This window comes from Cervus canadensis, chromosome 25 (assembly GCF_019320065.1).
Source record: "Cervus canadensis isolate Bull #8, Minnesota chromosome 25, ASM1932006v1, whole genome shotgun sequence".
NCBI lineage: Eukaryota > Metazoa > Chordata > Mammalia > Artiodactyla > Cervidae > Cervus > Cervus canadensis.
This window is the reverse complement of record NC_057410.1, coordinates 29,618,700-29,645,513: the sequence shown is the minus strand read 5'-3', so window position 1 is coordinate 29,645,513 and position 26,814 is coordinate 29,618,700. Positions and strand designations below refer to the sequence as shown.

Genomic DNA, 26,814 nt, shown 5'->3' with positions numbered 1-26,814 from the left:
TGTCATATTTCAGATTCCATATATAAGTGATATCATACGGCATTTCTGTTTCTCTTTCTGACTTAGTTCACTTTGGGTGATCATCTCTAGGTCCATTCATGTTGCTGCAGATAGCATTATTTCAATCTTTTTTGTGGTTGAATAGTATTCTGTTGTGTATACATCTTTATCCGTTCAGTTGTTGGTGGACAGTTAGGTTAGTTCCATGTCTTTGCTCTTGTAAATAGTATTGCTATCAACACTGAGGTGAATGTATCTTTTTGAATTAGCTTTTTCTCCAGATATATGCCCAGGAGTGGGATTGCTGGATCATATGGCAACTCTATTTTTAGTTTTTTAAGGAACGTCTATCCTGTTTTCCATATTGGCTGTACCAATCTACCTTCCCACCAACAGTGCAGGAGAGCTCCCTTTGCTCCACACTCTCTCCAGCATTTATTTTTTAAAATTTATTTATTTTATTTATTTTTGACTGTGCAGGGTCTTTGTTGCTGTGTGTGGGCTTTCTCTAGTTGTAGCGAGCAGAGGCTACTCGCTAGTTGCAGTGCGAGGGTTTCTCATTGTGGCAGCTTCTCTTGTTGCGAGCACAAGCTCTAGAGGGTTCAGGCTTCAGGAGCTGGGGCTATCAGGTTCTAGAGCATGGGCTCAATAGCTGTGGCGCTCAGGCTTAGTTGTCCTACTGCATGTGGAATCTTCCTGGGCCAGGGATCAAACTCATGTCCCCTGCATTGGCAGGTGGATTCTTAACCACTGGACCACAAGGGAAGTCCCAGGATTGATTATTTGTAGACTTCTTAATGATAACCATTCTGACCAGTGTGAGGTGGTACCATATTGTAGTTTGATTTGCATTTCTCTAACAATTAACAATGTTGAGCATCTTTTCATATGCCTAACTGGCCATTTGTATGTCTTCTTTGGAGAAATGTCTGTTTAGGTTCTTTTGCCCCTTTTTTGATTGTGTTGTTTGGTGTTTTTTGTTTTTTTTTTTTTTCATTGACTTGTATTAACTGTTGGCATATTTTGAAAATTAAGCTCTTTTGGTTTCATCATTTGCAAATATTTTCCCCAAGTCTGTAGGCTGTCTTTTCATTTTGTAGATAGTTTCCTTTGCTGTGCAAAAGTTTATAAGTTTGATTACTTTTTGTTTATTTTTGTTTTTATTTCCATCATTTTGGGAGAATAGCTTAAGAAAACATTGCTATGATTTATGTCATAGAACGTTTTGCCTGTGTTCTCTTCTAGAAATTTTATTGAGCATGCGGGCTCAGTAGTTGTGAGGCAAGGGCTTAGTTGCTCCGAGGCATGTGGAATCTTCCCCAACTAGGGATTAAACCCGTGTCCCTTGCTTTGGCAGGCAGATTCTTATCCAGTGAGTCAACGAGGAAGTTTAAGACCTCAGGTTTAAACTTGGTTCTACCATTTGTTATCTGTGTAAGCTTTGGGAAATGATTTTGGGAAATCTCCTTGAGACTTAATTTTCTCATTTGTTAAATGGAAATTTTGTAGAACATATTAATGAGATGGGCTTTTCTTTCCAGCCATTATAGCAAGTAAAAATACTTTACTATAAACCACTTAGAAATACTGGATAAAATGTAAAATAAAAAAAATATATATATATATAGCTGAACTAGTTAGAAAGAAAATTCTCTTAAGGGACCAAAAATAAGAAGAGAACTGAAAACTTGAACCATAAATGTGAGAACTGATCCTGAAGCTTCCTTTACAGTGTATTTAGGAGTGATTGCTGATCCTGGTAATCAAAGGATTGGTTTTGTTTGTTTGTTTTGCTCTTAAAGTTAAACACCAATCAGAATGTTAATTTTTAAATATTATAAATACAGGAATATAAATAAATATTATAAATACAGGAGCAAATACAAACTTTAGATTTATTTAGGTTTACTTATTTCTTCCAATTTGATATGTTTAATTAGATTAAGTAATTTGTATTCCATTTCTCCAGTCAATACCCACTATTGTTATATTTTTGTTTTTAGGATTTTAATGGTCATATTAGAATAGGAATCAAAATTTGACCCAAATAAAAAGCAAGAGTAGAAAAAAATATCTGCTCCCTGAAAAAAAATATAAAACAACTAAACTCCAACTAATATATCTGCTCCTTAGTAAAGGGAAAGAACAAAGAAGTTTATCTTGGTCTGGGTTCTGGACTGGAAAAGAATTGCAACATATCAAAACACATTCTCCTATGATATATATTTATGTGTGTGTGTGTGTGTATATATATATATATACATACATATATACACAAGATATATATATATATTTTGCCTCCCTTCATGCCAGTTTGGGATTCAAATTTTTATTAGTGGTGCATGGTATAGGAATTCTTTAGCTGAGAAATATAGCAACAACATTGAACAAATTCTGGAGGCCATGTGGGGCACTCTTGGGAAATACCCTTGAGATCACAGAGGATGCCATTATGTATAAATGCATGGCATTTAAAAAGCATTCAGAATATATGGACTCCGAATGTGAAGAAGTTTTAGAACTGCTTTAATTCATTTATTTCCTTTATATATTTTTTTTCTTTTTTTGCTGCAGCTTGTGGGATCTTAGTTCTCCAACCACAGATGGAACCCAGGCCTTTGGGAGTGAAAGCGTGGAGTCCTAATCACTGGACCGTCAGGGAATTTCCTATTTTTTTCTAATGAATACATGGGTAATAAACTATAAAACCTTTGTCGGAAGTCTGAACTAGTTCTTTAAATAGATAGCAAAAATTTCTGTGTTGATAAAGTATTTGTCTTAGTTTAATTGCAGTAATGGCTTTCTTAATTCATTAAAATAATGGGGCTTCGTACCTTTGATATCATCTTAGATCATGTGATGTACAAGAGTCATTGTATGAGTCAGGATTCAGGACTGAAAAAAAAGAAAAATCTCCCTAGAGATTTTAAACAGGAAGAAATCAAGGAACTAAGTCCTTACAAATTACTGAATGGGCTAGGGGAACGGAAACCTCAGTCAATTCATTGTCTTTATCACACCTCCTTTCACAAAGATAAATGCATCACTGAAGGTAGAGAAAGGTGGTCCCTACTCTGCTCTGCCTTCCAAATTTCTCATGCATACATCTTTTGGATGGAATCTAATTTGTATGCAGAACCTGGGAAATGTAGGTAGATACTTATTTGTTTTGCTTTCTAGTTTCTCTTTTATGAAAAGATAAGGGAATGAGAAGGGATTTTCAGCTCCAGCAGACCATATCCATGAGGGTAGCTAGTATAAAAACCAAATGGATAGAATTTTTGCAATTAATTTCATTAATTGCAAATTAAATTATTAGCTATAAATTAAAGCCACAGTAAGATACTATTAGATATCCAGATTGGCTCAAATAAAAAATTCTTCTTATAATACCAAGTATTGGTGAGGTTGCTGAGCAATGGAGTGCTTATATATTGCTGATAGGAGTATAATTTAGTACATCTTGAGGAACAGTTTGGCATTATCTGATAAGTTTGAAGGTATGCATATCTTAAGACCCAGCAATTCTATTCTAAGTATATAACCTACAAAAATGCACATCTATATGTATCAGTATACATGAACCATAATGTTCATAACAGCCCCAACTGAAAACAACGAGATGTTCATAGCAGTAGAATAGTTAAATATTTGTTAATAGTTATATAATAGTTATAGTTAAATAGCTATATATAGTTTTATATATATATATAATATATATAGTTATATATAAATAGTTATAAAAGTTAAATAGTTAAATATTAGACAGTGCAATAGTACATAAACATACACACAAAAATGAATGAGCCACAGATAAACACAATAAAGTAGGTAGATATTTAATGTATAATATTGGTCCAAAGACAAGGACAGAAAAGTTTACATACAGTATTTATTTTATAATGTTTGAAAACAAATGAAACTAACCTATATTGTTTAGGAATACATATTTAGGTGGTAGAACTTTTTTTTTTAGTACAAGACAGAGATTACCATGAAAATCAGGATTGTGGTTACCTCTAGTGGAGAGGAAGACAGTGTGATTGGGAAGATGTAGATTTGGCAACATTCTATTTCTTGATCTGTTACTGTAACTATAATAATTAATTCAACAATACTTTTTGTGTGTTCACTTCTATGTATGTGCTGCACTTCAATTTTTTTAAGTTTAAAAAAGAAACTAAATGGGTGAATAAAAAGACATCTAGGTATAAGTAAAAAGAGCTAGAGGAGAGATCTGAGGAAATTGTTCAGAAGGTAATGCAGGAGATAAAGAGTTAGAATATATTAGAGACTATAGGTGAGTTGGAGAATGAGAAGGTAATATATGGTAGTTCTGGAGAAGAGAATAAAGAGAATGGGAGGAGGCCACATTTTATCAAAGAGAATATGGCTGAGAATTTTCCAGAATTAATTGAAGACATGAGTCCTCAGGTTCAGATTGCAGAAATTTTCAGCAGGATTGATTAAACTAAATCCATACTCGTATACCTTGCTGTGAATGTTCTATTCAATTCCAACTACAGTGAGAAAGTTTAAAAAGCAAACAGAGAGAAAGACACATTATCTTCAAAGTAACAACAATCTTATTCATGGCAGACTTTCTGAAAGCAACAAAAGAGACTAGATAACAAGAAAAAATGTATTCAAAGTTCTAAAGTTTTAAATTTTTTCAGCATGAATTCTTTAGTCAGCTATACTATCATTCAAAAGTAAGCATGAAATAGATAAATTTCCAGACAAACACAGCAGGTTTCTTAATACAAATAGACCTCCCATTAAAGACATTTTCTTTAGGGAATTTCCTAAAGAAAATTTCAACCCAGAAGGAGGAAGTGAGATAAAAATAAGAATTCTGAGAATAGTTTTGATGAGTAAAAACACTGAAAAACATGTGGTATATCTAAACAAGCATTGACAAGGCAAACAATAGTAATAGTGACTAATTTGGGGATATAAAAATAAGGGGTATTATAATATAGGACAGCAATAATGCATAAAATGAAAGAGATATGATCAGAATTAGAGTTCCAAGTTTCTTGCATTATTTGGGAAGACAATAGGGATATTGCTTAGGCCAAATAAGATTACTTTTTAAAAATTAGAATAATCATGAAAAGAATAGAAATAGAATATACAACTTTCAAATTAGTAAAGGAGAAAAGGAAAATTTTTCAAAACTTTCATCAACTTCATAGAAAGCAGCAAGAGAGACACTGAAAAAATATAAGTACAAAATAATCTGGTACATATAAAACAAAAGTTATCAGTAAGCTCATCAAATATAAATGGACTAGCATCAACAGTTAACAGCTTGATATTGTCAGACTGGATTTTAAAATTTAGTTATGTGCTGTTATATGTCATTAATGACATAGAATGTTTGCGATTAAAAGAATAGAAAAAATACCAAATAAGCTGATATTACTATATTAAGATGGGACAAAATCAGTTTTAAGATACATAGAAAAGTGGTTACTGTGGGCTTCGGGGAGAGGATAATAGGAAGCTACTGGTTAACAGGTACAAATTTTCAGTTTGTGATGGATGATGAAAAAGTTCTAGAGATGGAGAGTGGTGATAATTGCACAAAAATGTGAATGTACTTAATGCCACCAAACTGTATGCTTAAAAATGGTTAACATGGTAAATCTTATGGTGTGTATATCTTATCACAATCAAAAACTTAGACCTTAAGATTTTAAAAATGTAATCACTATATAATCATGAAAGCAACAGTTTACCAGGAAGATATAGCATTTACTTTTACGTGATCACTTAAATACATGAAACAAAGCTGTAATAAGAAATTTATAAATTTACCGTAATTGTTGGAGATTTAAAAATTATAACTTTCTAGTAATTGGCACACTGGTAGATAAAAATTAGTAAAGACATAGGAGATTTGAATAACACAAATCTTTATATAACAATTAGGAAATACACATTTGTTTTAAAAATATACAGAACCCTTTCAAAAACTGACCACATACTGGACCACAAAACAGATCTCAACAAATAAAAAGAATTGGTGTTATACATAGCACAGGGAACTTTACTCAATGCTCTGTGGTGACCTAAACGGGAAGGCAATTCAAAAAAGAGGAAATATATATACATGCAGAGCTGATTCACTTTTCTGTACAGCAGAAACTAACACAACATTGTAAAGCAAGTATACTCCAGTTTAAAGAAAAGAATGTGTTACACCGACCATTTTTCTCTGCATGCAAGCAATTAATTTAGATAGCAGTAATAAAAAAAGATTAAATTCCCATATAGTTGGGAATTCATGAAAAAATTTGAAGTATAACTAATAATGGAAATTGGATAATATTTAGACTGAATAATAAAGAAAACATACCTTCAAAATATGTAAGATATAGCTAACATAGTATTGTTGCTGCTGCTGCAGCTAAGTCGCTTCGGGGTGTCCGACTCTGTGCAACCCCATAGACGGCAGCCCACCAGGCTCCGCTGTCTCTAGGATTCTCCAGGCAAGAACACTGGAGTGGGTAACATAGCATTAGAATAGCCTTTATAGTCTCAATACATTAGAAAAGAAGAAAAAGAAACAAAAAGCTAAGTTCCAACTCAAGGAATTACAGAAAAAAAAAAGTCACAAAACCTCCCCTATAGTCGAAGCAGATGGAAAGAAATAATAATTGTAAAAGTAGAAATTAGAAAACAAGGATACAATCGACAACAAAACTACAGATTGGTAAATGCTCACTCACCAAAGGGTTCTAAGACGTCTCAATAATGAGGTGGATGGGATCACCTGGGTCTTTAAATGTCAGTCATTCTCTATCAAACTGCTCAGGAGATAGAGAGAGAACTCTTAATACAGTAGCTATGGGCACAAGTTGGAAATTATGCAACGAAACAGATTTTTCTCTTACCAAAGTAGATCTGGCTACCATATACCTCTTGAGGATAATCTGCCAACAGCACAGACCAATAATGAGCCATATGATACTGCACCTGAGGGAACCAGCTAAGACAGGCTGATTATAGTGGATCCCTTCCGTCACGGAGAGGCTGTGTTTTGCCTCACTTGAACAGACATTTTTTTCTGGCTCCAGATTTGCCCATAATGCTTCTGTCAGCCCCCTCATCCATGCACTTACTAAGTGCCTTCTTCACCATTATGATAACCCATACTGTATCTCTCCCACCCAAAGTACACACCAAAAGAAGTGAAGCAGTGGGTTCAGGCTCATAGGATTCAGTAGTCTTAACATGTATTCTATCATCCATAGATAGTGGACTTTATGAAATGATAGAACGGTCTAATGAAGATTCCACCACAGAGCCAGCCGGGAGATGATACTTTGTGAGTTTGGGGTGCTGTCTTGTAAGACTGACTGAGAGAGCCATAGTTGGAGATATTATTCCTACAGCCAAAATGCATGGGTCTAGGTACTAAGAAGTGTATGTAGGGTTGAATTCTCTCAAGTATGTGCATGCGTGCTCGGTGATTTCAGTCGTGTCTGACTCTTTGCAACCCTAAGGACTGCAGTCCACCAGGCTCCTCTGCCCATGGGATTTTCCAGGCAAGAATACGAGAGTGGATTGCCATGCCCTCCTCCAGGGGATCTTCCCAACCCAGGGATCGAACTCACATTTCCGTCTTTACCACTGAGCCAGCAGAGAAGCCCCGATTTCTCTCACTGTTACACATACTGACCAACTTCAACATTTTTCTTGCTTCTCATCCCTCTAAACTTGGATTCTGGTTTAGAGGTATTCATTCCTAGGAAACTTTTATATCCTTTATGCTACTGAATCAACAGGCAAAGGGTTCTTGTACCAGCTGGGGTGAGACAAAGTGGTTGCTTTGCGATGAGAGCAGTGGATCCTCTGGGGTGCCTCACAGTAGCTCCATGATTAGGGTAGAGCTGATCGAAGATTGGAGACCCCCAATGCAGGCAGAACCCCTAAAGGCTAGCTCCTTCAGGAATGAAGGTTTGGGCCTCTCCACCAGGAACCCAAACCAGCTAGGTACTGATTGAAGACAAAAATAACATGGAATGGGTAGTTGATTAAGAAAGTTATAAGTAGCAGCTACAGACTTGTTCTCAGAAGCTTTGGGCCATACATGGGTGGTGCTGGCTGTTATGATGGTGGGAGCAGCAGCTTCCTGGCCTCTTGATCACAACCACAGCGGGATGTTCTTCAACTAACAAGTTTAGTGGCACCTTCTGATTCCTGTTCTTTCAGTTTTTCCAGCAATTTTGTGAGCATCGAACTTCTTTACAACATTGTGGTAAATTCCTTTCTGCTTCGAATACCTGGAGTTATTTCTGTCTTTACATTAAGCTCTGACTAAAGGAGAAGGGGGCGGCAGAGAATGAGATGGTTAGATAGGATCACCTACTCAATAGACATGAATTTGAGCAAACTCTGAGAGATAGTGGAGGACAGAGGAGACTGGCATGCTGCAGTACCTGGGGTTGTGCAAAGAGTCGGACATGACTGAGCGACTGAACAACATCAGGTAAGCGTGGTATTTGCGTAGGGATGATCAGATTGACTAATTTAAAAGACTAGAACCCACAAACAGACGTCTGCTACTTAAATCTGATATTTCAAACCAATAGAGAAAATGCTGGACTATGTAACTAATGCCGCTGGGGCCAGTAGGCTTCCCTCAGGGGGGACATTAAATCCTTTTCTCTCACTAAACAAAAAATTAATTCCAACTGGATTAAAGAAGGAAAGGTGAAAAGCAAAAGTATAACACCATTAGAGGAAAATGCAAGAAAAATTATTATGCTAATAAATTTACATGTCTAGCTTATTGCTGTTGTTCAGTCACTAAGTTGTGTCCAACTCTTTTGTGACTCCAAAGACTGTAGCTTGCCAGGCTCCTCTGTCCGTGGGATTTCCCAGGCAAGAATACTGGAGTCAGATTGCCATTTCCTTCTCCAGGGGATCTTCTCCACCCAGGGACTGAATCTGTGTTACCTGCATTGGCAGGCAGACTCTACCACTGAGCAACCAGGGAAGCCCAAGGAATACTATACAACAGTTAAATAAATAAATGAGCACTTCTTGTAGCCACACAGATAAATACCAAAAACAACATTGAACAACAAAAGCTAGCTGAAGGATAAGTATGGTATGATACCACTTATAAAAATTAACAAACATATAAAGCAATACTGTATATAGCTTATGTTACATACATATGAAATAAAAGTTTTTGAAAACTTCCATGGTAATGATAAGCACCAAATTCAGGATGGAGGATACTTCTGAGAAAGAACACTAATATAATAGGGGAAGATTATCCATGGATTTTCCTTATATTTATAATTTATTTCTAAGCTGAAAAGTTGGCACATAGTGTTAATTTTCTTATATAGTTTTTGCATGACTGAAATAGTTAATAATTTAATAATAGGGCCCAGAACTCCCCTCCCAAAGAATATGAAAGTGATGATGACTTTTATGACATGTTAGATTTAACTGAGTATGTAAGAAGACACCACTGGTGGAATCCAGTGTTTGGCCACAGTTCTGGACCTGTGGTAGAAAATTATTCAGTAGCCACCCAGACCGTAATGGATGAAGTGAGTGACAGGTGTGCAGGATTTTTGTTCCAGAAAGTTGGAAAACTTGCAGCAACTGCAGTAGGTGGTGGCTTTCTTCTCCTTCAGATTGCCAGCCACAGTGGCTGTGCAGATCAGCTGGAAGGGAGTTGAAAAAGACATAAACAAAGCAAAAGGATAGATGAAGAAATGAACAAATAAGGCAGCACCTTAAATCAACAACAGAAGAAGCAACAGAACTTGTCAAACAGAACCGTGTGATATCCGGTGGATTTATGGGAAGTTTTTTGCTAGGTCTTGAATCTTGAGGATATGAATGTTTCGTCATGGTGGGGTCACCTCTGAGAAGTGCTGGTGACAAGATTATCTCAACATTTTCAATGACACATTTTCCAGGATGACAAGAAATAACTAGCTGGACAATACCAAACCCACAGCTTAGCATTTTGCCATCTGAAATTTGGCAGACTAGTATCTATTATGGAGAAGGTAATGGCAACCCACTCCAGTATTCTTGCCTAGAGAATTCCATGGACAGACAAGCCTGGTGGGTTGTAGTTCATGGGGTCACAAAGAGTTGGACATGACTCTAAAACAACCAATAGAGTATGTGTATAAAAGTATTCCTGAGCAAAACATGGCTTTTTAAAAAATTTGCAGTTGTTTAAAACTTGCCTATAAACACCACCACCAGATGTAGATATGTATAGAGAAAAAAATCTGTTGGATATACTCCCCAGTGAAATATTATCCTTATTTTATTTAAATAAGATGTTCTCCATTGTGCTTTTTGGTATAGTGCTGATAATTAAAATAATTTGTATTATAGCTTCAACAGTAGGGTTGACTTTTTTAAAGATATATTTGCAATAAACTGAAGAACTATAATGCCCCTTTGTGGAAGGATTTATAAATAATAGAATTATTAAAGATAATAAGCAATTTTTTAAAAAAAGAGTAAGGATGAGGGTATAAAAATAGTCACTATTTACATAGAGTCTGGTTTGAGTGCTGTTCTAAGTGCTTTATATGTGATAGCTCATTTAAATCTCAAAACAAGCTTTTTTCCTTTCTTTGTTTTTGGCTGTGTCCCACAGCTTGCAGGAACTCAGTTCCTGAACCAGGGATTGAACCCAGGCCACAACAGTGAAAGCCTAGAGTCCTAACCACTAACCACCAGAAAACCCCCTCAAAACAAGCCTTTGAAGTACTATTATCTTTAGTCTAGAGATGAGGAAATGAAGACACAGAGAACTTAAACAACTTATTTAAGACTAGATGGTGGAACTGATCTGGGAGAAGAAAAGCAATTTGGCTCTGATTTTTAACCAATACACCAAATCACCTCCTAGTCCTATTAAACACACAAGAGGTTTTTAATACTCAGTTGAAATCTATGAGATTATGGTTTTTGTAGACCAAAATGGCCAAATATATCAGCAATTGCATATGGTTCAAGCAATAAATGGCTAAGAAATACAAATACAACTAAAATGATTGTTATGACGAGGCTCAATGATAACTCTGTCATTGCTTTTAAATGTATGGAAGACTTCTGCATGCTTGTCCTAGATGTTGTTACCACTGAAGCACGAATGCTAGATGTCCCTTCCTGACCATTAACTCTGAAATCAAGTGAAGAAAGGAAGGTCATAATAGTATAGGTGGTGTGAGAGCCAACCACGGCGGGGTTGCATGGGGGAAATGAAAAGAGTTGCCCTGTCAACAGCTTGAGTCTTCCTTCCCCTTTGCTTTCTCCGCTTGTCTCAGAAGCTGCTCCACAACAACCAGGACTTTGCCACAGTTTGGCTCCAAGGTCCTTACCTGCAGGCTTCTGAGTGAGCTTTTAAGAAACCCACACAGGGCGTCAGGACCATCTCCTTAGAGCGTGAAAGAGCATCAGATCAAAGATCTCTCTCCCCAGCTCCTGGCTGCATCCCGACTCTCAGGAATTTGGAAATGGAAAGAAACAGGAGACAGATAGACATTACCCCAGGTTCAACCTGTCTGGTTTTTGTTGTCACAGTCCTAATTTTTCATCTGACGTTTCCAAGACTCGTCTTTTGTGTCTGTTCAACAGCATTGCCTCCTCCCCAGTCTCTGCTTCTAATGAATCAAAATTTAACTCCATCTACATAGTTAAAATAGTCTGTGTGAATCACTGCTTTCCTCACGTCCTTCAAGAACAATCATTTACTGAATTCATTTCAGAATACGTAGTGCAGATTTCTGCAACTCCTCATCACCTTTATAGTTGCTCCTCTTAACCATGCAAACCTGAACAAAACCCATGTCAGTGGTTGGATCTAGCCTGGAGCCTGTGTGGAAACACAAGAATGGACAGGATTGTATCTGAAAAGTGTAGTGAAATTATGTTGCACGCTATTGCACATCTGCTCTTTCTATTGGCATAAGTGTCTGAGTCTGCACATGGAGAGGGTCCATGTACGAGTGCACAAATGTAAAGAAAGGTGTCTGAAGGCGGTGTGAGCATTTTCTAGAACTCTATGCGCGAAGCTTCACTCCATAAACCTCTTTTACTGGCAGGACTCTGAAAGCCAAGGGCTGTGTAATAATTTACATTGCATTGTCCTTCCTCTCTTGCTCCCCTTCACTTGCCTAGGATGAAAAACTAAAGATTGATGGTGATGTCCCTTTGGAGGAGCCAGGAGCGTCACTCATCCTGTCTCTGTCAGTCTACCCCTCTAGAGCTTTTCACTCCACTCCTTCTGTTTTGCTTTAGGAGCTCTAGAGGCCAGTCTTTCTGTCTGTATCCTCTTCTTCCCCAAACCTTGTCCGCTGACTCCTTCTGAAATGTTCTCCCCATTGGGGCAACCACCTTGGGTCAAGTTGAAGGAGAAGGACTTTTCAGCTGATCCAGTCATGAGACACCTTCCCTCCCTGGCCCTCTGCTCAAATGAAAGTCCTCCACAGGGATCCAAATAGCTCCAGAGGTTTCCTCCTTTCTCCACTCAAAGCTGTTTTAGTCCAACTTTTAAAGGTCCCAGGGAAGATAATCCACATTTCTGTTGTTCCTCAGGAAGAGTATTTCTAACTCTCAAAGCTTTACCTTTCATCCTTTCCACTGTGGTTTTGGCCATATTCTATTTAGATTGTTTTATTTTCACTAGATAGAAAGTTCCAGGTGAAGGATAAGGGGTAAGGATGCCAGCAGAGACAGAGAGACCTGGATAGGGTGGTACACACTATTTTCAGTTTGCTCCTTGCAGCTTATTAGTAATATATTTAGGCTCACTGAGAATTGGAGAATTATTTTGTCTGTCCCTTGACTCTTAGCCTCTCCTCTCCAGTTGAATTATCTCTCTAGTATTCATCAACCCCCAAGCAACCACCACCACTACCAAGCAGAGTGAAATAGACTCCATTGCTTCAATAAGCCATCATAGATAAGAAACCCTTCTTGTGGTTAGATCAACTCTCTCTGAAGCAGCATCAGCTCTAATTCTGTGTAGATGGACCACCTTTGGCATCTGCCTTCTATGTAAAGAAAAAGTACCTCTTTTGATGGATTCCTATTTCGTTTTCACACTTCTTCAAAAATCAATTCCACAAAACATGTCTCTATGACTTCAGGGTAAAGAAAGGTTTCTTAAACTAAGATGTAAATAGAGTAAACTGTAATAGAAGAGATGGGTAAACTTGACTACATTAAAAAGTGTTTTCTTTAAAGGCCTCCATCAAAAAAGTGACAAGCCATGAACTAGGAGATATTTGCTATTCAATAACTTACAAAGAATTTGTGCACAGAATATATAAAGAATTGATAAAAAAAATCATTTTTCATTGTGGGCAAAAGACATGAGTAGGTCATTCACTTAAGTGGAAATCCAAATAGTCAATTAACATCTGAAAAGATGTTCAAACTCTATAGTAATCAATAAAATGCAAATTGAAATTACCCATAGATTGGCAAAATTTAAAAAGCATGACAATACCAAATGTTGGTGAGGATAAGGAGCAAAATTTTTATACACTGCTGGATAGAGTATAATTGGCACAACCACTTTGGAACAATTTAGTTTTATCTTCTAAAGTTGAAGATACATATCAGCCAGCAACTCTATTCATTGTGTGTGTGTGTGAGATCAAAAACATAGATCAAAAAATTTACCATCTTAACCTTAGGTGTGCAGTACAGTAGTGTTAACTATATGCACAAAGCACATCTCTAGAACTTTTTCATCTTGCAAAACTGAAACTCTACATACTGAACAATTCTTTACCACTTCTCCCAGTCCCTGGCAACCACTATTCTACTTCCTGTTGCTAAGAGTTTGACTATTTTAGATATCTCATAAAAGTGGAATCAGAAAAAAAAAAAAAGTGGAATCAGGCAGTACTTTTCTCTTTGTTATTGAATTATTTCACTGAACATGATATCTACAAAGTTCATCCATTCTATAGCACAAGAAAATGCTTCCTTCTTTTTTTTTTTTTTTTCCAGAGAAGGAAGGACTTATTACTTGCAGCAAGTAAGGAGAAACTTGCTTTCCCAAAGCAGAGTCTCTCCTTTTTATAAAGACTAAGTCATGTTCCATTGTGTTTACATTCTACAGTTCCTTTATCCATTCATCTGTTGACAAACAACTGGATTATTTCTATTTCTTGGTTGTTATGAATAATGCTGCAAGGAACATGGATGTGCAAATATCTCTGTGAGATCTTGTTTTCAATTCTTTTGGATGAATACCCAGAAGTGGGGTTGCTAGATCATGATAGTTCTATTTTTAATTTTTGGAGGAACCTCCATATCATTTTATATTTACATTTAGTAGCTGAACATTCCCACCAACAGGGCCCAAGTGTTCCAGTTCTCCACATCCTCACCAGCACTTTTTTTCTATTGTTTGCTGTTGTTTGACAGTGGCTTTCTTAATAGGTATCAGGTGATTATAGTCTTGATTTGCATTTCCCTAAGGAGTCAAGGCTGTATATTGTCACCCTGCTTATTTAACTTATATGCAGAATACATCATGAGAAACGCTGGGCTGGAAGAAGTACAAGCTGGAATCAAGATTGCCGGGAGAAATATCAATAACCTCAGATATGCAGATGACACCACCCTTATGGAAGAAAGTGAAGAGGAACTAAAAAACCTCTTAATGAAAGTGAAAGAGGAGAGTAAAAAAGTTGGCTTAAAGCTCAACATTCAGAAAACTAAGATCATGGCATCCGGTCCCATCATTTCATGCAAATAGATGGAGAAACAGTGGAAACAGTGAGAGACTTTATTTTTGGGGGCTCCAAAATCATTGCAGATGGTGATTGCAGCCATAAAATTAACAGACGCTCACTCCTTGGAAGGAAAGTTATGACCAACCTAGATAGCATATTAAAAAGCAGAGACATTACCTTGCCAACAAAGATCCGTCTGGTCAAGGCTATGGTTTTTCCAGTGGTCATGTATGGATGTGGGAGGTGGACTGTGAAGAAAGCTGAGCGCCAAAAAACTGCTGCTTTTGAACTGTGGTGTTGGAGAAGACTCTTGAGAGTCCCTTGGACTGCAAGGAGATCCAACCAGTCCATCCTAAAGGAGATCAGTCCTGGGTGTTTATTGGAAGGACTGATGCTAAAGCTGAAACTCCAGTACTTTGGCCACCTCATGTGAAGAGCTGACTCATTGGAAAAGGCCCTGATGCTGGGAGCGACTGGGGGCAGGAGGAGAAGGGGATGACAGAGGATGAGATGGCTGGATGGCATCACCGACTCAATGGACATGAGTTTGAGTGAACTCCAGGAATTGGTGATGGACAGGGAGGCCTGGCGTGCTGCGAGATTCATGGGGTCGCAAAGAGTAGGACATGACTGAGTGACTGAACTGAACTGAACTGAATGATTGTAACACTTAAAATATTTCTATATGCTTTTTGGCTATATGCAAATCTTCTTTGAAGAAATATCTATTAAAGCCCTCTCCCCATTTTCTAATTAGATTTTTTTTATTGTTGAGTTGTTAGCTTCTTATATATTTTATATATTAATCCTTTATCAGATATATCTTTTGCAAATATTTTCTCCCATTCTACAGGTTGCCTTTTCAATCTATTTATTGTTTCCTTTGCTGCACAGTAGTTTTTAAGTTTGATGTGGTCCCATTTGTCTCTGTTTGCTTTTGTTGCATGTGCTTTTGGTGCCATATCCAGAAAACCATTGCCAGATCCAGTATCATAAAGCTTTCCTCTTTATTTTCTTCCAGGAGTTTTATAGTTTCAGATCTCATATGCAGGTATTTAATTAAGTTCTAGTTAATTTTTGTATCTGCTGTAAAGTAAGGGTCCAATTTTATTCTTTTGCACATGGATATCCAGCTATTGTAATACTATTGATATAATATATGTAATATAATTATAATATATATATAAATATAATATAATATAATAATGTTGAAGACATTATTCTTTCCACATTGTGTGGCCTTGGCACCTTTTTCAAAGATTATGGCTATATATATATTTGAGGGTTTGTTACCAGGTTCTGTGTTCTATTCACCGGTTATATGTCTGTCTGTATGCCAAAACCATGCTGTTTGGATTACAGTAGTTTCTTCTTCTTCTTCTTTAACAAATGAACTTTTATTTAATTATTGGCCATGCTGGATCTTCATTTTGGTGCTTCTCTAGCTGTGGTGTGTAGGCTTAGTTGCCCCACCAGCATATGGGACCTTAGTTCCCTGACTAGGGATTGAATCTGTATCTCCTGCACTGGAAGGTGAATTCTTAACCACTGGAACACCAAGGAAGTTCCTGCAAATCTTTTAAATGTTTTGAAATCAGACACTGTGAGGCTTCCATTTTTGTTTTTCTTTTTCAAAATTGTTTTGGTTATTCAGGGTTTTTTTGAGATTACATATGAATTTTAAGTTTCTTTTCCTATTTTTGCAAAAAAGGCCATTGGGATTTTGATAGAGATTGCATTGAATCTGTAGATCACTTTGGGTAGCATGGACTTTTCAACAATATTAAGTCTTTTAATCTATGAACATGGGACATCTTCTGATTTATTTATGTCTTCTTTAATTTCTTTCAGCATTGTTTTAGAGTGTGCAAGTCTTTAGTTTCTTGATTAGGTTTCTTGTTTTGCATTTTACTGATGAGACAGTCACTCAGGTGTAACCACAGGAGGAGATAGAGTGTATGCTCAGGAAAAATGAAGTTATATATTATATTCACCCATGCTAGAAACAGGAGGCACCCCATGTAGGACCACAAGGGAAAACACCAGGGTGATCAGGAGGCAGAAGACAGGAGTGAGAGGAAAGTTTAAGCTGTAGAATTTCTTGGGATTTCCATAGAAAAGGCAAGGCCGGGAAAGGTAAACAACTTAGCGTTGGTTAGATTGAGTAATTTTGGTGGACTTTGGGCTATAGAGATGGTCTCTTGTTGCCTGGTATCTAGTCCTAGAATGAAAAGGCAAAGGAATGTTGCCTCTGGGGGTGCACTAGCTAGCGAGAGGAAGCAGGACTGCCAGGTGGTTAGTTTACATACCAAAGGCATGCTTCCAGCTGGGTTTTTTTTTTTACTTTCTCTAAAAATTGGCTAGCCCAGGAAGGGCAGTCTCAACCCATCCAGAAAGGTCTTTTAAGATGTCAAAACATCATAATATACAGGGGGGGAAATTAATATATATAAACGATACATTTATTTATATACATTAAATATATACACATAATACATTTATTCCTAAGTGATTTATTATTTTTGATGTTATTATAAGTGGGATTGGGCTTCCCAGGTGGCTCAGTGGTAAAGAATCTGCCTTCAATGCAGGAGACACGGATTCGATACCTGGGTCAGGAAGATCTCCTGAAGAAGGAAATGGCAACCCACTCCAGCCTTCTTGCCTGGCAAGTTCCATGGACAGAGGAGCCTGGAGGACTACTTCCATGAGGTCACAAAAGAGTCAGATACAACTTAGCAACTAAACAACAACAACAAATGGGATTATTTTCTTAGGATTGTTCATTGTTAGTGTATTGAAATGCAACTGATTTTTGTGTCTTGATTTTGTATCCTGCAACTTTGCTGAATCTGTTTATTAAGTCCATGGGCATCTGTTTTATTTATTTAAGACTTTATACATATATATTTTAAAACTAATTTTATTTATTTATTTTTGGCCGTGCTGGGTCTCTGTTGCTGTGTGGGCTTTTGTCTAGTTGTGGAGAGCAGGGGCCACTTTCTAGTTACAGTACACAGGCTTCTCATTGCGGTGGCTTCTCTTGTTGTGGAGAACTGGCTCGGGGGTGCTCAGGCTTCAGTAGTTGTGGCACACAGGCTCAGTTAGTAGTGGCTCCTGGGCTCCAGAACACAGGGTCAGTAGTCGTGGTGAACAGGCTTTGTTGTTCTGCAGCATGTGGGATCTTCCTGGATCAGGGATCAAACCCATGTCTCCTGCATTGGCAAGCTGACTCTTTACCACTCAGCCACCAGGGAAACCCTATTTAGGATTATATTTGATATATACACTTTTCTATATGTATGATGTATCTGAAAATTATAAAAATGCTCACTCATTCAACAACTATTTGTCAAATACCTACTATGTTCCAGTCCCTGTTCCTAGGGTTGAGACGTAGGAGTGAAAAAAAAACAGAAAGGAAAAAAAAATTTCAGAATTAGAAGGTGAAAACAGCAAACATTTAAAATAAATCTTCCAGCCAGGAAAACTGTAAGTTAATCTGTGCCAAATTCTGTCAAGTATGACTCACAAATATTAGAGCAGGAAAGAGCACCCAAATCTGCTATCCCCGAGTGAGGCAGTGTTTATGACTCTCAACGATTTGCTCTGGGCGTGAGGTACAGTGGTGTGGATAATCTAAGGAAAGGATTATATACTCACCTAGATCAACATTACAGGGAGGAGGTAGAGGTAGAGTTAATCCTGAATAGTAGTTCATCTAAAACATCGGCTAATCCAAATGATAAAAAAAGAGCAAATATTATTTGCATTTGTCTTTGGGGTGTATTATCCTGCAGTTATAGCATATCTATGCAATGCACTTTCTCTTGCACATTTTAAGAAGTAGTATTAACTTCACACAAGCTGCCTGGGACTACCCAAGAGAAAACAGCTGCTGGTTCAGTCACTCACTCAACAAATGTTTACTGGTCTCTACTAGATGTCAGGTATTGCTCTGGACACAGCAGATACAAGACAAGTAAATTTGATTCCTGTCCTGAATCAGTTTAGCTTATAGAGAGGTAGCAGAGGAAAACAGATTTCTCAAAAGAACTTTAAAATGACATTATAAACGTTATAACGTTAACATTATAAACGTTAAGGTGAAAATAGGAACAAGGCCTTCCGTAGTGTTCCAATGGCTAAGACTCTGGGCTCCCAATACAAAGGGCCCGGGTTCTATCCCTGGTCAGGGAACTAGATCCCACATGCTGCAACTAAAGAACCCACATGCCTAATATCTAATATCTGGTGGAGCCAAATACATATAAATAAATAAATAACTTTTTAAAGAGGCAAAACCCTTTTTTTAAAAAAAAAAGAAAGTATAAACAAAATGCCAGGAGTATACATAGGAGGGACCATCCAACTCTTTAGAGGGGAACACAGCTGTCTCAGAAGTGATGATATTTAAGCTGCATTGAAGAACAAGTAGAAATTTTCCAGAAGGAGAAGGGCATTTCAGACAGAAGAACCAACGTATGAAGACATATGTGGCTTCACAGAGCACAGGAAAATAGGCAAGTCAATGTGGCAGCAGCCCAGGGTAAGTGACGGGGAGTTTGACTGATGGGCAGTTAGTGCCACACCCAAGTGCTTGACCTCTGTCCTATGGGCAATGCAGAAGCAAAGTTTGAGCAGAGGAGTGACCCACCTGGATTCATATTTCAGAAAGATAATTCTGGTGGTGGCAGTGGTGGGGGAGGTGTAGAAGTTTGGGCTGCAGGATGGAAGATGCCCGGTAGAAAGAAGTACATAGCGGTTGTTGCAATAGTTCAGGGTAATGATGATCATAGTCTGAGCCAAAAGAAGAGACAACAGAGAAATATATTCACAAGATATTTCTGAAATACAATTCAACTGGTCACAAGCCTGGATGATCAACTTGCTATGGAAGAGAGGGACTTAAAGATAATTGCAAAGTTTTTGGCTTGAGAGACTGAGTAGTCCGTGACTCCAGAAACTGAGATAGGAAAAACCAGAGAAGGAAGCTTTGGAAAGATGATGGGTTGAAGAGTGAAAGGGGATTGGCATTTTAGGGGAAAGAGATTCAAGGATAGATTTATTTGGGGTGAGGAAAATGAAAACATCAAGGACAGGTGAAAGAGGAAGAAGATGGGATGAGAACAGAAGGGGAGAAGTTGATCTAAAGGCAGTAAGGCCACATCTGTATATTCCTCTAATTAATATAAGAGACTTGGAAAGGCTATTGGTTATAATACAATTTAAAGACCAAGGGGATGGAAGTTGTGAGTGTTAGCATTAGCTGGTTTTAATGGAGGGGGCAGTAGGAGGAAAGATCATAAGGTTGAATAACAATGTGCGATGTGAGAATACACTATTATATGCACTCTCCCAGCTATATGTATTAATGAAATCATAATACTAAGCCCACAGTTACAATCTATAGCTTAAGCACTTGCTATTCTCATAGATGTTCTTCTCACTAGTCCTTTACTCTCTTAGAGCTCCTTTCTCCCCTGTAGACATGCTACTCAAAGTTGGTTGACATCAGAAACAACTTCAGTTAGCAAATCAATGTCATTTCTTCACTTTTTATATGGTTAAATATAAAATTGGAACCACTGAGAACTGACTTCTGCTCAAACTTTTTTTTTACTTAGGCTTCCTGATATGGCTCTTTCACTTTGGGCAATTTGATAAATGTCTAGCAAGCTGTTCAAACATTTGAATTCTATGGGAATTCCCAAAGTGTAAATTGCAGAGGAAATACCTAGTTCTCTTCACTACACATTGAGAACTTGTGTCCCAGGTACTAGATTCTAGAGATCAAGAACCAGAGAGACACAGCCTTTGCCCCTGGGCAGCTGACAACTAGGGGGAGAAGCTCTGCTCTGGAGTGTAGAAGGCAATGTGTTTGTTTATTTCACTGTTATCGCTGTTTGTTTGATAATAATTGATTTAGTCTGTGAGTTTAAGACAAACGTACTCGTGCGAACACGGCGCTGCAAGCGGTGCGGAGCGTGCGGGCCGTGGTCTGCAGCCTGCGCGCCATCTCCGCACCCCGCGCGCCATCTCCGCACCCCGCGCGCCATCTCCGCACCCCGCGCGCCCTGCTCGCCGCGGCCATGGGGACTGCGGGCGGGTGCCGTCCGGGCACTGCGCACCGGCCCTGCTCTGCTTGCGGTGCGGAAATTCACAGAAAAACACGAATGGGTAACAACAGAAGACGGTGTTGGAACAGTGGGAATCAGCAATTTTGCACAGGAAACTTTGGGAGATGTTGTTTACTGTCGTCTGCCTGAAGCTGGGACAAAGTTGAACAAACAAGAGGAGTTTGGTGCTTTGGAAAGTGTGAAAGCTGCTGGTGAACTCTACTCCCCTCTATCAGGAGAAGTAACTGAAATTAATACAGCTCTAGCAGAAAATCCAGGACTTGTCAACAAGTCTTGTTATGAAGATGGTTGGCTAATCAAGATGACGTTCAGTAACCCTTCAGAACTAGATGAACTAATGAGTGAAGAAGCATATGAGAAATACAGAAAATCTATTGAGGAATGAAAATGGAACCCCTAAATGAACTACTTTGAAACAACTTAATCTAGCATAGTTGTCTTAAATTAGTGGTGGATAGATATTTAAAAAGCAACTTAGCAAAAGAAACTACTTGTAACAATGTTTACTGAAGAAAATACCCCTTAACTTTCTAATGTCTTCAGATAAACACTGTGCATCTTTTCCACAGCATCCTGTGATTTTTAGGCTAGGCTCCAGTTATAATATTCAGAATTCCTGAAATTATCTCTGGTAAAACTAATTACAAAAATTATATAATTCAAGGATAACATGGTTATCTTATACCTTATATGACATTGTAACATGCTTACAGCTATCCTTGGATTTAGGTCAAAATGATCTTCCCACTAGAAATAACTACCAGTGGAGAAAAGTTTGTTAGTTGTATAGTGTCCGGTGAAGAATATTACTGTCTTAATTTTGCAATATACTGTGTTTGCTGGTGCTATTTTTATACAGTGAAGCAATAGCCTTTCAGGAGAATAAACAATTTAATAATAAAATATTCAGCTTCTTAAAAAAAAAAAGACAAACATACTAATACATTTGCTTTTCTTCAGAAATCGTACTTATAGAAATTACATAGAGTCTGTCCCAAAACCTTTAAGAAATGATCATTAATTAAAAATAAATCTGATTAAGATGCTTTACCAGGAAACAAGAGTGAACTAAGGTGGTGTACAATGCTTTTTTAAAAAAAACAATTAAAAAAAAACCCCCAAACGGCAATCTCACCTTGTTTGAACAATGTATTTTGAAAGGGTTAAACTTCAGGTATTACTTAAAGGTTAAAAAACAGGTTGACAACCATAAGGGATACTATTTACAAAATAAACACAGCTCGAGAGGCTACTTTTTTTTTTTGAGAGGCTACTTTTTTTTTTTTTTTTCATTTTTTTATTAGTTTGAGGCTAATTACTTTACAATATTGTAGTGGTTTTTGTCATACATTGACATGAATCAGCCATGGATTTACATATTCCCCATCCCGATTCCCCCCCCCCCCACCTCCCTCTCACCCGATCCCTCTGGGTCTTCCCAGTGCACCAGGCCCGAGCACTTGTCTCATGCATCCAACCTGGGCTGGTGATCTGTTTCACCCTAGATAATATACATGTTTCAGTGCTATTCTCTCGAAACATCCCACCCTTGCCTTCTCCCACAGAGTCCAAAAGTCTGTTCTGTACATCTGTGTCTCTTTTTCTGTTTTGCATATAGGGTTATCATTACCATCTTTCTAAATTCCATATATATGTGTTAATATACTGTAATGGTCTTTATCTTTCTGGCTTACTTCACTCTATAATGGGCTCCAGTTTCATCCATCTCATTAGAACTGATTCAAATGAATTCTTTTTAATGGCTGAGTAATATTCCATGGTGTACATGTACCACAGCTTCCTTATCCATTCGTCTGCTGATGGGCATCTAGGTTGCTTCCATGTCCTGGCTATTATAAACAGTGCTGTGATGAACATTGGGGTGCACGTGTCTCTTTCAGATCTGGTTTCCTCGGTGTGTATGCCCAGAAGTGGGATTGCTGGGTCATATGGCAAAGGCTACTTTTAAAAAGACAGCACTTTGGGCATCTGAAGACAAGGAGGGTGCGATGATCCGCATTTCTCTGGGACGCAGGCGCAGGTGGGCAGGTCTGCAGGTCCCGTGGGCAGCACACAGGCCATTGTTTCTCAGAAAAAGGGGAGATCATCTGTTTATTTTGTTTCCAGTGAGCAGTAAATGACTAACATAATTAAGAAAAAAAAATTAAATCTGGGAACTTCCCTGGTGGTCCAGGTAAGATGCTGTGCTTCCATTGCTGGATGGCAGATTTGATTTCTGGTTGTGGAACTGAGATCTCACATGCCATGCAGTGTGACCAAAAAAATAGAAAAAAAATTGTTTTAATTGTTAAAAGAATTAAATCTGAAGGAAGGCAGCCCTTTTTAAGGAAGGTGGCATGTGGCTTATGTGTCTCCATAACATCTCCAGGCAGTTCTGTAGCAACTATGGTTACCCTTTGCTTGCTTCAGTTCTAACTCTGCCAGTTACACTGATTTTTTTTCTGAATGCAGTGACTCTTTTTGTTTTAAAATCCGTGTGTTCTTGTTTTGCAGATTCAGATATTTTTTCAAGTTTCTGACAGCATAATTGTTTGGGACATGCAGAGCATCTTTATTTTTCTATCTTGCTTTACTCAGTGCTTTGTTAGCATTTTAATAATCCACTAGTGACCTACATCTTTGATAGAGGAGATTCTTAGCAATTTGAATTCTATTAAGTAATATTTTAAAAGATCAGGAAGTTTGAAGTCCTCATCAGCTGATACCTGTGCTTCTGTTTTTCCCATTTTATCAAATGGTTCTGAAACTTTAAGAAAAAACTTGCATATATCTGTAGAATCCAGAGTTCCTAAAGCAGATAATGAAGAACCAATTCTACTGCAATCATCACCAGCACTTTTGTGGGATCGTGTCATCCTATCAGATTTAGCAGATGTACCCTTCACTCGGTTGCTACTGTTGCTGCTAAGTCACTTCAGTCGTGTCCGACTCTGTGAGACCCCATAGACGGCAGCCCACCAGGCTCCCCCGTCCCTGGGAGTCTCCAGGCAGGAACACTGGAGTGGGTTGCCATTTCCTTCTCCAATGCAGGAAAGTGAAAAGTGAAAGTGAAGTTGCTTGGTTATGATATCCTAAAAGGAATATTCGTTCATGTTCAAAGAAATCATCTACAGCCTTTACTCCAGAAACTACTCCATCTGCTGATTTAACCATGTTTTTAAAGAAATCTTCAAGTTTCTCTTCTTTATTTTTTTCCTCCCACACTCAAATCTTTATTAAATTCCTAGAAGATGTAGTAATTTAAATCTTTCCATAAAATAGGATGTGCTGCCACACAACACAGGAACACTTCACGCATTGCCATGGTCTTCTTGCATATCGCCGAATACTCAGCTTCCGACTCCTGTTTCATCTTTGTGGATTCTTCCTTTGTTATAGACCCTTCTCCTTTTCCAAGTTTCTGTAATTCTTCCCTTGAAGCATCACAATCAGGTCTCGGCAGTGCTGGATGGACAATGTAACCTGCATAGTCTTCATTTTCAATGAAGAATCAAGCTAGGTAAATTGCTCATGCTGTCCAACAACAGAAAACCCATTTTATTTAAAATTTGGCAATGAACTCTTTGTGTGAACAGTGAATTTTACTTTGTCTCTCTCACTAAGAGAATCAGATATGTCCACCCGTAAAGCAGTGGCACTTTGAAAATCTCCATTTATTGCCTTAGGTCCAAGATCCTCCTCTGAGAGGAAGTTTGGACTGTTGCCCAGATGTTCCATCATGGCTGCTCTGAGGCAGGAGGGACAATATGTTTTACACACAATGAGATATAGGGAAATTGTGCTCTGATCGCTGCAGTATGGGGGCTCCTTTTTTGTGTGCTGCCTTTTTTGCAGCACACGGATTTTCTCTAATTGTGGCACACGTGGGCTTAGTTGCCCCATGGCATGTGGGATCTTAGTTACCCAACCCAGGAACTGAACCTTTGTCCCCTGCATTGGAAGGCAGGTTCTTAACCACTGCACCACGGGGAAGTCCCTGGTGCTCTGTTTTATACAATACTTTTAATGAGGCATTACTTCTTCTGTGTATAGACTATTAATATACAGTCAATTTTTCTAAATTTTCATAAATTTTGACATGAGTATACATTTGTAATTTCATGGCATGCATGCCATGCGTGCCATGAAATTAGAAGATGCATGTTCTTTGGAAGGAAAGCTGACAAACCTAGACAGCGTTTTAAAAAGCAGAGAGATCACTTTGCCAATCAAAGTCTGTATTGGTTTTTTCAATAGTTATGTACAGATGTGAAAGTTGGACCTTAAAATAGACTGAGCACCAAAGAATCAGTCAGTTCAGTTCAGTTCAGTCGCTCAGCCGTGGCCAACTCTTTTTAATGAGACCCCATGAATCGCAGCACACCAGGCCTCCCTGTCCATCACAAACTCCCAGAGTTTACTCAAACTCATGCCCATTGAGTCAGTGATGCCATCCAGCCATCTCATCCTCTGTCGTCCCCTTCTCCTCCTGCCCCCAATCCCTCCCAGCATCAGGGTGTTTTCCAATGAGTCAACTCTTCGCATGAGGTGGCCAAAGTATTGAAGTTTCAGCTTCAGCATGAGTCCTTCCGACGAACACCCAGGACTGATCTCCTTTAGGATGGACTGGTTGGATCTCCTTGCAGTCCAAGGGACTCTCAAGAGTCTTCTTCAACACCACAGTTCAAAAGCATCAATTTTTCAGCACTCAGCTTTCTTCACAGTCCAACTCTCACATCCATACATGACCACTGGAAAAACCATAGCCTTGACCAGACGGACCTTTGTTGGCAAAGTAATGTCTCTGCTTTTTAATATGCTATCTAGGTTGGTCATAACTATTTTTCCAAGGAGTAAGTGTCTTTTTATTTCATGGCTGCAATCACCATCTGCAGTGATTTTGGAGCCCAAGAAAAATAAAGTCTGACACTGTTTCCACTGTTTCCCCATCTATTTGCCTTGAAGTGATGGGACCAGATGCCATGATCTTAGTTTTCTGAATGTTAAGCTTTAAGCCAACTTTTTCATTCTCCTCTTTCACTTTCATCAAGAGGCTTTTTAGTTCCTCTTCACTTTCTGCCATAGGGTGGTGTCATCTGCATATCTGAGGTTATTGATATTTCTCCCGTCAATCTTGATTCCAGCTTGTGCTTCTTCCAGCCCAGCGTTTCTCATGATGTATTCTGCATATAAGTTAAATAAGCAGGGTGACAATATATAGCCTTGACGTACTCCTTTTCCTATTTGGAACCAGTCTGTTGTCCCATGTCCAGTTCTAACTGTTGCTTCCTGACCTGCATACAGGTTTCTCAAGAGGCAGGTCAGGTGTTCTGGTATTCCCATCTCCTTCAGAATTTTCCACATTTTATTGTGATCCACACAGTCGAAGGCTTTGGCATAGTCAATAAAGCAGAAATAGATGTTTTTCTGGAACTCTCTTGCTTTTTTGATGATCCAGCGGATATTGGCAGTTTGATCTCTGGTTCCTCTGCCTCTTCTAAAACCAGCTTGAACATCTGGAAGTTCTTGGGTCATGTATTGCTGAAGCCTGGCTTGGAGAATTTTGAGCATTACTTTACTAGTGTGTGAGATGAGTGCAATTGTGCAGTAGTTTGAGCATTCTTTGGAATTGCCTTTCTTAGGGATTGGAATGAAAACGGACCTTTTCCAGTCCTGTGGCCACTGCTGAGTTTTCCAAATTTGCTGGCGTATTGAGTGCAGCACTTTCACAGCATCATCTTTCAGGATTTGAAATAGCTCAACTGGAATTCCATCACATCCACTAGCTTTGTTCATAGTGATGCTTTCTAAGGCCCACTTGACTTCACATTCCAGGATGTCTGGCACCAAAGAATAAATGCTTTCAAATTGTGGTGTTGGAGAAGACTTTGAAAATCCCTTGGCCTGCAAGGAGATCAAAT

At 38.3% G+C, this 26,814-nt stretch overlaps 1 protein-coding gene and 2 pseudogenes across 1 annotated transcript; 2 read left to right on the top strand and 1 right to left on the bottom strand.

Annotated features, from left to right (window-relative positions):
* Positions 1-8,474: 8,474 nt before the first annotated feature.
* LOC122427183 lies at positions 8,475-9,865 on the top strand (annotated as a pseudogene).
* Positions 9,866-19,490: 9,625 nt separating this feature from the next.
* Positions 19,491-21,278, top strand: LOC122427182 (glycine cleavage system H protein, mitochondrial-like). Its single transcript, XM_043446475.1, has 3 exons — positions 19,491-19,536; positions 20,697-20,763; positions 20,804-21,278. The coding sequence occupies exons 1-3, from the start codon at positions 19,491-19,493 to the stop codon at positions 21,276-21,278; spliced, it is 588 nt and encodes a 195-aa protein (XP_043302410.1).
* A 2,025-nt stretch (positions 21,279-23,303) lies between these two features.
* On the bottom strand, positions 23,304-24,634 carry LOC122427181 (annotated as a pseudogene).
* Between the last annotated feature and the right edge of the window lie 2,180 nt (positions 24,635-26,814).